The sequence below is a fragment of the Meriones unguiculatus genome, chromosome X (genome assembly GCF_030254825.1).
Source record: "Meriones unguiculatus strain TT.TT164.6M chromosome X, Bangor_MerUng_6.1, whole genome shotgun sequence".
NCBI lineage: Eukaryota > Metazoa > Chordata > Mammalia > Rodentia > Muridae > Meriones > Meriones unguiculatus.
The window spans coordinates 26267017-26278978 of NC_083369.1; the positions used below are offsets into that span (position 1 = coordinate 26267017).

Here is an 11962-nt window from a genome sequence, read left to right on the forward strand (position 1 = left end):
AAATGATTGCCAAGAGTTCCTGCTTACATATGACACACTTTGCAGGTCAACTACCTTAGCCCTAAGAGTAGAAGGTAATTTCTGAGTAGGTTTTATGATTCTGGGATGTACCTGAAAATACTGTGGTCTGTCTCCAGCTATTAAGTACTTAGACACCAAGCAAATAATACCCTGGTATTGCTATATAAGTAAGGAGCAAGACCATCTCCCATCAGGTGTTTTTGTCCTCCCAATTGTCCATAGTTTTAGACGCTGGGATCTAGAAGAGATAGCATCCAGAACAAGAGTCCTCCTCTATATGCCGCTTGCCCACACAGTGGGTCTATTGACAGCCAAGAGCTGGGCATAGCTGAAGTGTGTTAAACAGACAAGTCCAGTTCAGTATCCCACATAGGCCCAACATGGCATTTTGTTGACAATGATGCTTCTCTGTCTTTGGAACAGGGCAAGATCTCTAGGTCCAAAACCATTGAGAACTCAGGGATCAATCTTGTTTAATGATTGTGTGTGGTACGGGGGTGGGGCTGGTTAATGTTTCTCTGCTTCCTCTTGGGCTACGGGCCATGTCAAGCTCCAGTCCTGAGCTTGTTGTCCCTCCCCTGGGCTGGGCTTTGACAGTACCTAGTGGCACTGAGCAGACACGCCTGCACACATTTCCTGGGAAAAGGCAGCTGCAACCAGGTGTGGCAGTGCCAGGGAGGTGAGGAGCTTGGGGGCTGAAGAAGGGGGACCATGGTGGGCTGATATGGTTCTGGGGTAGAAATGCCGGCTGGGAAGAGGTCTGGGTACTGCCTTCTCTTGACTTTACCATTCAGTCGCTTAGGCCCTTTCTGTACTTCCCTCGGAGCTGGAGTGACGTCCACCTGCCAGGTGGCCAGGCTGCATATATTCTCTCCTACTCTTACCTTCTTTCCAAGGCTCCAAGTTCCTTCTCTTTTCACTCTGTTCCCTCAGCTAGAGATTCTTCTCCTGCTCATAGGGTCAGATTCCCAGGAAGACAGACTTGAACTCTCAACATAAGGTAGCCAGGTTTATCATTTTGTGACGTTTTCTGGCGTGCGGGTGTGAGTGGGGGTGGGGTTAGGGTTCCGTGAGACTGTCAGACAGTGCCAGATGCTGCTTTATTTTTCTGATGACAAGGTAAAGCAGGCATGTACCTGGCATGGGTCTGCCAACAGAGCCAAGGATGTGGGAGCATGCTTTTCCCTTTACTTGAGGGGAGCAGACTGGCTCAATACGAACTTAAGATAACTGATGGTTTGAGAATGTACTGGAAGTATGGCTTCCAGCTGTCAAAAAGCCATTCCAGCTGTCAGGAATGGCATAGCAGAACCCATGGACTTCAAAAATGAGACGGGGAAAGGAGAATATATACAAAAGGGATATTTTCTTTCTTTCTTTCTTTCTTTCTTTCTTTCTTTCTTTCTTTCTTTCTTTTTTGTTTTTGTTTTTGTTTTTGAGACAGAATCTTACTATGTAGCCTTAACTGGCCTGGAACTTGCTATATAAACCAGGCTGGCCTCAACTCAGAGAACCTCTTGCCTCTGTCTCCTGAGTGAGATGGAAGATTAAAAGCATTCTCCAACTAGCCTAGCCACAAAAGAAGTTCTAATAGACAGAAGCCATTGGTAAAGGACCCAGGCTGGAAAGAGGGGCCAATATGCTTTGTAATCTGAGTTCTACCACATGTTTACCAAATGTGTGATAAGTCACATGGCATTTTCCAGCCATGGTGGCATACAGCTATAATCCGAGTACTCGGAAGGCTTTAAGCATGAGGTGTGTGAGTTTCAGACTAACCTGGCTACATGTGTGGATTAAAGTTGTTTGGAGAATGGGAGTTCATGAACACGCAGTTTCTGACATGCCGGGAACATTCTATTAACAGTGGCTGTCACAATGAGCCCAAGCAACACTCACTAGCAAGTGAAATGGATGATGGAGGAGCAAAGCAGCAATAACCCAAGCAGTGATTAAAAAAAAAGAAATGAATCTTAACAGAAGCTTTATGAAAAAGTTATGACAGGGAGAGGGAGAGAGAGAAGTGAATGCATCAGACTGGCCATGGTGAGCAAGCCTGGCCACAGTAGATGGGTGACAGGGTGGAGACTAAGCCAGTACCTGAGCTACTGTAGAACCATGGGGTGGAGGCATGACGATAACAGGGGAAGAGAAGGAGCCAGATAAAATTGCTTTCAACCACAGAAACCTGATGAAGGCACCCAAAAATTTAGAAGGAAGTCTCCAAGAAAGTCCCATATCCCTTCCTGACCATGGGCAGCCTGTGAAACAGGAATGGAACATAGTTTGGGTTAGTTTTTTTTTCTTTTCTTTTCTTTTACTTTGTTTGTTTTTAAACAGGATCTTATGTAGCCCAGGCTAACCTCAAACTTTCTATGTAGCTGAACTCCCAAGCCTCGTGCTCCCACCTCCAGAGAGCAAATACATGCACTACTACTTCTGGGCATAGAATCCAGGGCTGAGTGTCAACTAGGCAAGCAGTCTACCAACTGAGTGACATCTTCCACCCTAGTGTCTGAGCCTGAGGGTAACCTCATCCAGCCCCACAAGAGCTCTGTTGCCCAAACCCACAAAACACAAGGATCCACATGTGGTTGGAGGGAGTGGCAGGGTAGGAAGGGAGACTGAGGTGATGAAGGTACCGTATGTGTACACATACACACCAGTATGCATAAGAGTACAGCTTGTTGGCCTGTGTGCTCTGTCTCAGAAAAAAAAAAAATACCCCTTAAAGAGAGAAGTCATCAAAAACAGTGCTCTGTTCAAAGGTTTTGAGGTCAGAGGAAAATCATTTGGAATTTGATTCTATTCGTTGGCAGCAGACTACTGTCGGTGAAGCAAGTTACTGAACCTCTCTGAGTCTCAACTTTCTGATCTGAAAAATGGGGCTAACATCACAGAACTGCTAATGATCGTATTGTCTTGTACTATTTTGCACTATGCTCAAGTGCTGGGCAAAACTGAATTCAACGCCTGACAAGGCCTCAGAAACCCTATCTAATTAAACATGGAGCAAAACATGCCTGGTGCAACTCAAACGGTATCAGTATCTGAACTTTAACCTAAAGTCAGGGAAACAGTTTGGATTTCAAAATCAGGTCACTCCCCTGGATGTTTTAAAAAGGCGCCCTTGAGCTATTGATGTTGACACAGACGAAGCAAAACTTGAATCCCAGTGCCCATACAAGGGCTCTTAGAGGTCCTAAACAGAGCTACTAGCTGTGTCGCAGAAAACTCAAGAAAGTAAGAGGCAGAGAACTTAAAAGGACCTAGAAACTTGAGGTTGGTGAAGAGCTGTGTGTGGCATCTGTGAGGGGAAGAGAGAACACCTAAAGTTTGTTTTGGAGTTCATGAGACTAGCCCGAGTAAAGGAAAATGGACCAAATCAGCAGGCCAGAGAAACCCTGGGAAGGAAAGAGAGGATGGAACAAATGTGGAAAGAAAAATGGTAACTGTGTAAAATGCCATAGAATTTATGGAGAGAAAGCTGGGTGTGGTGGTCTGTAATCCCAGCACTCTAGGCAAGCAGAGGAAGGTGGCTCTCTGAGTTCAAGTCTAGCCTGGTCTTCTAGGCCAGCTTGGTCTGGAGAGTGAGTCCAGGTCATCCAAGGCTACACAGAGAAACCCTGTCTCAAAAAACAAAAAAATTATGGAGAGAATATGAACTCTCATGTTAGCCTTATCTCTCTCAAAGCCCATCTCTGTCATCACCCTCGGAATGATCTTTCTTTCTCTCTCTTTCTTTCTTTCTTTCTTTCTTTCTTTCTTTCTTTCTTTCTTTCTCTCTTTCTTTCTTGACAGGGCTTTTTTGTTTAGCCCTAGGCAGCCCTGCAACTAGTTCTGTAGACCAGGTGGTCTCAAACTCTGAGCTCCTCCTACCTCTGCCTCCTTAGTGCAGGGATTAAAGAACTGTGCCTCCACCACCTTGCAGGAATGACTTTTCTTTTTGTCTCAGGTACCTCCTCCATGACAGGAGGTTAAAAAATACCCTATCTCCCAAGGTTATTCTTTTTTTTTTTTATTAATTTGGGACAGGGTTTCTCTGTGTAGCCCTGGCTGTCTTGGAATCACTCTGTAAATCAGGCTGGCCTCTAACTCACAGAGATCCTCCTGCCTCTGCCTCCCCAAGTGCTAGGATTACAAGCGTGAGCCACCAGGCCTGGCTCCTAAGGTTATTCTTTAATTTTTTTTTCCTTTTACTTACTGTTAGCCCATTGGCATGTGTATTTATAATATGTATGTGTTTAAGTGTTGGTGTGTGTTAATGTCATGGTACACACGTGGAAGTCAGAGGACAGCCTTCAGGAGTTGTTTCTCTCCTCAGGTCATCAGGCTTGCAAGTGCTATTCCTGCTGAGTCATCTCAATGATTCCCCCACACCCCTCCCACACCAGGATTGTTCTGAGAATCACAGTAGAGCAAACATGTTCACGGGCTTGGCACAGTTTAGTATATGCTTAGCAAATGCTTATTCTTGCAGCAGTTGTTTTTTTTTTTTTTTTTTTAATTACATGTATGTGTGTGTGCAAGTTAAGAGGCCAACTTACAGGGGTCAGTTCCCTCCTTTCACCACGTGGGGTCTGGTATCAGACTCAAGTCATCAGGCTTGGCAGCAAACACCCTTACCAGCTGAGCCATCTTGCTAGCCTCAGTTATTCTCCATCCCCAGCACTGCAACACAAAACCTCTACCACTGACCCAAAGCCCTAGTCAAGTTTGTGATGCTGAACACATCTTATCTGCAAAAAAAAAAAAAAAACTCACAGAGATACACCTGCCTCTGCTTCTTGAGTGCACCACCACAACTGACTTTTTTTTTTTTTTTTTTGAGACAAGAGAGGTCTCGCTTTGTATTCCTTCCTTCCTTAGAACTCACTATGTAGACCAAGCTGGCCTTATAACTCAAAGCAATTTACCTAACCTTGTCTTTCCAACTGATGGGATTAAAGATGTGTGTCATCAGGCCCAATAAAGTCTTAAAAAATACTAATGAAGAAACAGGTTTTAAAGAAGTGTTCTTAGAGAAGTGACTTATGTCCTGTAGACTTATGGCCCTGCTACCTCTAGTCTTGTTATATTTTTGTGACTGGACCTCACTCACTCACTCAGACTGGTCTAGAACTCGTATCTTCTCTCTCTCTCTCTGTCTCTCTCTCTCTCTCTCTGTGTGTGTGTGTGTGTGTGTGTGTTTCAACAGGGTCACATGTAATCTAAGTTGCCCTTCCAATCATGTAGCTGAGGCTGCCCCTGACTTCTTGATCCTCCACTTCTTTGTTTTTGAGACAGGATTTGTCTGTGTAGCCCAGGCTGCCCTGTAACTTGCTCTGTAGACCACACTAGTCTCGAACTCACAGAGATCCTTCTGCGATCCTCCACTTTCCAAGTGCACCATCATGCCTGGCCTTTGTTTAAGACTTCTGAGCTCAAGTGAGCCTCCTGCTTTAACCATCACACCCCATATAGCTGGAGTACAATTGTGTGCCACCTGCCTGATTGCCTGTTTCTTTCCTCCAACTCCTCACATTTCCAGTGACTATTTACTGCCCCTTTCCTCTATAACCAAGAGAGGCATCCAGAAGTGATTACGAAGCCTCTTCCTGCACCCACCACCCCTATTGTGGAGGTGACTGGGGTCAGGGAAAAAAATGCATTGCATTTCTGTAGGTCTAGGTCTGAGGTGCCCTGCTCTCATCCAGCTCACTGCTCCTAGCATAATCTCTTTTCAACTTCAATGGCAGAAGTGGTGGGAGGTAGGGAGAGGCCTTCTTTGTCTGCCTAAGGGAGAGAGGAAAATTTCCTCCCTAGAATCATTGGCATGCTCATAAGCAGAAGGTTACGATACACACTTGAGATTGGGACCAGGGCAGCAACTGAGCTGCCTGTTCTATGTCAGACATTCTAGGTCAACCACACAGTTCTGAGGAGGAAAAGGAGAGATCTTGGGCTATCCATTAAAAAAGAAAAGGAGGTTAATTGGATGTCACCTTGAAAGACATAAAAATCAAGGAAACTGTCCAGCTTTTTCTTTGGCCAACACCATCTGGAAAAGTGCAAGGAGTCTGCTGCAAAGACTCTACTCCTCTGCTTCAGACTCTTTCGTGCTTCATCTTTTAGCTGTCTGACTTTGAGTGGGTAGCAGGACTGCTAAATGGCTCAACAGAAAGTCTGCATGGGAAAATGATTAGTACAGTTCCTGGCTTGATAAACTCGGCGCCCCCGGTTTCCTCCCTTCTGGCTCATCCATACCCGGAAGGGGACCTAAGCCTAGGAAAACTCCTGCTGACTCTGTTTCTGATAGAATTATGGGGGAGGGCCTCAGTCCAGAGACTCCTAGCTCCCTGGGGTCCTGGTTTACATGCACCTGTCTGTGTTCTATTTCCCTCCCCCAGAGCCATTATTCTGGTGGGGCCATGGGGAGGGTGCGGCGATGGACCGGGCGGGCACAGAACAGGTGGGTGCAGGCTGGGTGTCCGGCGCTGGGACACAAGTGCTCTGTGTGTAGGGTGGGCGGAAGTCAGGGCGTTTGATCTGAATTCTAAAGGCTGTTGTTCAGTACCCAACAAAGGTTCCATTGTACAGACACTGGGTATAAAGCAGCATATGACTCTCCAGCACCGGGAGGCGATGAATTGGGACGCAGGCGCGACCACAGGGACCACTCCCCCTACACAGACATGAGACCATAGGGGAGTTGTCTGGGTGGCCTCAAGGATAGGCGCTCCCCGAGGTAACCGGGCTTTCTGGGTTTGTCAGGTGCAAAGGAACTGGGGGAGGGGAGCCAGAAGAGCTGGCTAATAGAACAAGAAAGGGACTCTCGAGAAAAGACTGCTGAATGTATGTGAAAAAAGGGGATGGGACTCAGAGAGGTCAAGTCAAGAATGAGGAGGAAAGGCTGGCGCCAAGAGGGATTGATGAGGAAAGCTATGACCGTCCTTGCTTCCCCCCCACCCCCGCACCAGCTCCTGGAAGAAATGGGGGCAGGGGAGGCAGCATTACTATGCCCGGCTTCCTGCCCTAACCTTCTGACAGCTTGCTTCCTGCCTCTTGTCTCACAGGTGTGAATGAGGCAGGATGAACTGGACAGGTTTGTACACCTTGCTCAGTGGAGTGAATCGGCATTCTACTGCCATTGGCCGAGTATGGCTCTCCGTCATCTTCATCTTCAGAATCATGGTGCTGGTGGTGGCTGCAGAGAGCGTATGGGGTGATGAGAAGTCTTCTTTCATCTGCAACACCCTCCAGCCTGGCTGCAACAGCGTCTGCTATGACCAGTTTTTCCCCATCTCCCACGTGCGCCTATGGTCCCTGCAGCTTATCTTGGTTTCCACCCCAGCTCTCCTCGTGGCAATGCATGTGGCTCACCAACAGCACATAGAAAAGAAAATGTTGCGGCTCGAGGGGCATGGGGACCCTCTTCACCTGGAAGAGGTGAAGAGGCACAAGGTGCACATCTCGGGGACACTGTGGTGGACCTATGTCATCAGCGTGGTGTTCCGGCTGCTGTTCGAGGCCGTCTTCATGTATGTCTTCTATCTGCTCTACCCCGGCTATGCCATGGTGCGGCTGGTCAAGTGTGAGGCCTACCCTTGCCCCAACACAGTGGACTGCTTCGTGTCCCGCCCCACTGAGAAAACCGTCTTCACTGTCTTTATGCTCACTGCCTCCGGCATCTGCATTATCCTCAACGTGGCGGAGGTGGTGTACCTCATCATCCGGGCCTGTGCCCGCCGTGCTCAGCGCCGCTCCAATCCGCCCTCTCGCAAGGGCTCCGGCTTCGGCCACCGCCTCTCACCTGAATACAAGCAGAATGAGATCAACAAGCTGCTGAGCGAGCAGGATGGCTCTCTGAAAGACATACTGCGTCGCAGCCCTGGCACCGGGGCCGGGCTGGCTGAGAAGAGCGACCGATGCTCAGCCTGCTGATGCCCTGTACCAGGCAACTTCCCATCCCACCGTTCCCTCACCCAGCCCAGGCCTGCCTCTCCTCTTAATAATCCCTATGCCTGCTAGGGATTATTCCATCAAAACCTTCCCTCCCTCCCTCCCTGCTCCCCTTCCTCAGAGAGTCTTCTGTCTAAGAACTGGCTGGCTGGGGAGTGGGGAGCCACTTCTGCACCAAGGTTACTGAGGGTGTGGGCAGTTCTTTCTGCCTATATTCCTTCCTCTCCCCTCTCCCTTTCTCTGAGATGAGAGATGAGATGCTCTGCTGGTGTTTCCAATTATGAAACTAATCTTAACCCCCATGCTGTCAGGAACCCCACTTTGGGAGTCACGTCAGGGGGGAAGGGGAGTGGGCAAGGGAAGTGAAGGAGGGGCTCTGGAGAAAGGAGGGGAGCAAGCACAGAAAAAGGAAGAACAGTGCTTATCTTGCTGCCTGTCACAAGGAAAAGGGAGAACGTGGCTAGGGTGAGGGAGTTACACGGAGGGAGAAGCAGGCAAATAAATTGGAGGGGAGGCTGGTCAGGGCTGCCCCCAGTCCCCAGTTCCCAAGACCTCTCTCTCTCTGCAAATGTTACACATTAAACAGGATTTTACAGTAAACGAAGAGGTGGTTCGAGTGTTTATTGAAGTTCTTTCTCCTGCACCCTCCTCTCTGACCTCCCCCAGGATAAGCTGGCCTTGGTTGGCATTTTTCTAATCAAGAAAAGGGCAGAAGGAACAGTGACTTAAAGCTGCAAACAGGGGCAGCCGGGGAAGCCACTCTCTGAGCCATCCTCTCCAGCTTTTTCTTGTTCTGGCTTGTTTGTTTACTTATTTCTTTTCCGTTGTTTATAGGCTATTGATACCTACTTCACATACCTCTTTTGGTTTTAAAGATAAATGACAGACTCTTCTAGAGATACAGGAAATGCTAGACAAATTTCTTAGGAGGGAGGGAGGCATACTAGGTGCTTCCTCTGTACTGAGACAGCTGTCCCTTTCCTCTCTGGACATTCAGCATCTGATGCCCTAAAAGCCCTTGACCTCTCTTGTTCTCTCCTCTGAATATGGCCCCAAATTGCATCTTCCTCCCCAGTGCCCCTCCCTTGTTACTCTCTGACCTTCCCCCACCCAGGACTCTGCTACCAGTCAAGCATGTCCAGCAGAAGTTTCTTTGCCTGGACCCCCTTTCCCCTGTCAGCTACGTGAGAAAAAGTTCCTGAGTTGGAACGTGACAACACAGACCTCAAGACCTAGCTGTGTCACATATTTCCAAGGCTTTCTCAAGCCTCCCCCACCCCACCCCCTTGTGTGTAAACAAGGGCTGGCCTAGCACCTCTCCCAGCTTCCTCCCACACTTGTCTATCTCTAAAGGACCCCCACCACAGCCGTACAGGGCCTTCCCCCACTGTCACTGCCTACACAAATGGTGCCTTGGGGTCTAGCTCTGACCACAGCAAGTTTTCCTCCCCAGCCACCCTAAGCCACCCCACCTCTGAGCTGGACAGAGCATTGGTCCCCTCCCTCTCAGAGTACGTGGAAGAAACACCAAGAATGAAGAAAATTAGGTGTGATCTCATCAGAACTGTTTTCTGTCTAGAAATATTTTTTTTTTCCTTTCTGACGGAAAGCATAAAATACAAAACTAGGAAACAACTTGGGTGTAGTGGTACATGAGCTAGAGGCCAGCCTGAGACACATAGTTCTCAGGCAGTGTAGGACACTGAGCCAGCAACAACAACAAAACCACACCTTTCTTTTGAGAAATTTTCTTTCTCCTTAGACATTGACCTGCACTCTGCCAGAGGAGAGGTCCTTATGTGACCGACACGTGGACAGCAAAATTTCTTTCCCACAGAAAAGAGGACAGAACAAGCATAGACCATCTCCTCTGTCCTCAAGAGAAAGATTTTTCTTTTTCAATATTCTGTCCTTGGGGGTTGGGGATGTAGCTCAGTTAGTAGAGCGGGTTCCTAACATGCCCCATGTTCCAGTCTCAATACCACAATTAATTAATCCTAGTCCTCAAGGGAACCTAGTGCTCATCACCTCAGAAATCTACTTGTCTTCAGAAGATTCCAATTCCAACCCCTATATAGTGGTTCACACCTTTAATCCCAGCACTTGGGAGGCAGAGGTAAGAAGATCTCTATGAGTTCCGGGCCAGCACAGTGTATGTAGAGAGTTTCAGGACAGCCAGGGCTAGATAGAGAGAGCCTATTTGCCTCCCCTTCCCTCAAAAAAAGAAGGAAAAGAAGACTTCAATTCCAGATCCAGGGTTACCTCTGCCCAGGTAAAGGTGGGACAACAAAGCTATCAAGCATTAGTAGCCAGAGAGAGGACAGGACACATAACTCTGTCCTGCTTAACCAGAGCAGCTCCATGGAGGCAAAGTTTCAAAGAGGTAGTGGGAAAGGCTGCCACAAGACTGACATTTTTTTTTGAAAGAAATACACTGAGGGCTTAGTACACGTCAGAGAGCGTGATGTGCTGAGAGATCTGGGTAGTGAAGGGAATGTTGGAGTTAAGAAATCTGGCTTTCTACTGATGGGCTTGACCCCTTAGACACTTTAACCTTAGCCCTTGTACGTCTCAGTATTTACACCTGCAGTATAGGCTGCATAATAATTGCTCTGTCTTTCACAGGGCTTTTCTGAGAAACAAGTGGTGTTTAAAAACTGATTATAGGGCTGGAGAGATGGCTCAGAGGTTAAGAACACTCACTGTTCTTCCAAAGGCCCTGAGTTCAATTCCCAGCAACCACATGGTGGCTCACAACCATCTATAGTGATACCAATACCTGGTGTGCAGGCAGAATGTCGTATAAATAATAAATAAATCTTTAAACAAAAAAAAAACCTGATTATAAATTATAAAAGTAATTGTGGGGGTAGAGAGATGGCTCAGTGGTCAAGAGCATTGGCTGCTCTTCCAGAGGACCCAGGTTCAATTCCCAGCACCCACATGGTGGCTCACACTGTCTGTAACTCCAGTTCCAGGGGATCTGACACCCTCTCGCACAGATATGCATACAGGCAAAACCTCAATACACATGAAATGAAAATAAACATTTTGAAATAAAAATAATTATAGAGGTAATGAACTTGGTGTGGCGGCACACACTCATAATCTCAGCACTTAGAAGGCGAGGCAGAAGTGCAAAGCCGACCTTGGCTGAACAGGGAATTTGAGGCCAGTCTGAGCTGCATGAGACCCTGTCAGAAACAAACAAACAAACAAACAAACAAACAAACAAAAAACTCAGGGCCTGGAGAGTTGGCTCAGAAGTTAAGAACACTTGCAGCTCTTCCAGAGGATACAGGTTCAAGTCCCAGCACCCACATGTTGCTCAGTAAGCCCTGTCTTTAAGTCCAGTTCCAGGGGCTCAGACACCCCACACAGACATAATTGTAGGCAAAACACCAATACACAAAAAATAAAGATAAATAAATCTTCAAGAAAAAAGAAAAAAAAACAAACAAAAGGTAAGTTAAATAAATTATAAATGTAAGATAGTTTCATAGGCACTGGAGAGTTCTAGAACTCTCCAAGACCCAGGAGGGAGTAAATCCAGTTCCACTGGGCTGAAGCTTCTGTAAAGAATTTGCTATTAGCCAGGCATGGTAGCACTTGCCTTTGATCCCAGTACATAGATGGCAGAGAAGGGTGGATTTCTGTGAGCTCAAGGCCAGCGGGTCTATATTGTGAGCTCAAGGGCAGCCAGAGTTACAGAAAGACACGATTCTGAAGAAAGAGAAGAATTTGACAGTCTAAGGTCAGGTTTGGCACCCATCTATAATCCCAGCACTATGAAGGCTGAGGAAGAAGGAGTGCAGCTTCAAGGCTGGGCTAGTTATCAAGGACCCTGTCTGAAAATAAAATCTTGGCAAAAGTAAGGCTTTTCAAGGGAGTAGGCATTAGTCCAAGCAACAAAGTCCAAGAGATGTTGCAAACTTGAGCATGACCCATAGAAGGGTCAATATTCAAGGGATCTAATTTGGGGACAAGAAAGGCCAAGGAG

General features: G+C 47.3%; 1 protein-coding gene across 2 annotated transcripts; it reads left to right on the top strand.

Annotated features, from left to right (window-relative positions):
• The first annotated feature begins 573 nt into the window (after nucleotides 1-573).
• Nucleotides 574-8562, top strand: Gjb1 (gap junction protein beta 1). Of its 2 annotated transcripts, none has more exons than XM_021627162.2 (2): nucleotides 574-700; nucleotides 7077-8562. In XM_021627162.2, exon 2 carries the CDS (start codon nucleotides 7093-7095, stop codon nucleotides 7942-7944), a length of 852 nt encoding a protein of 283 aa, XP_021482837.1. In that variant the 5' UTR covers nucleotides 574-700; nucleotides 7077-7092; the 3' UTR covers nucleotides 7945-8562. The 2 variants fall into 2 exon arrangements, with proteins under 2 accessions (XP_021482837.1, XP_060231653.1); XM_060375670.1 differs by lacking the exon at nucleotides 574-700 and adding an exon at nucleotides 6598-6748.
• Nucleotides 8563-11962: the final 3400 nt, after the last annotated feature.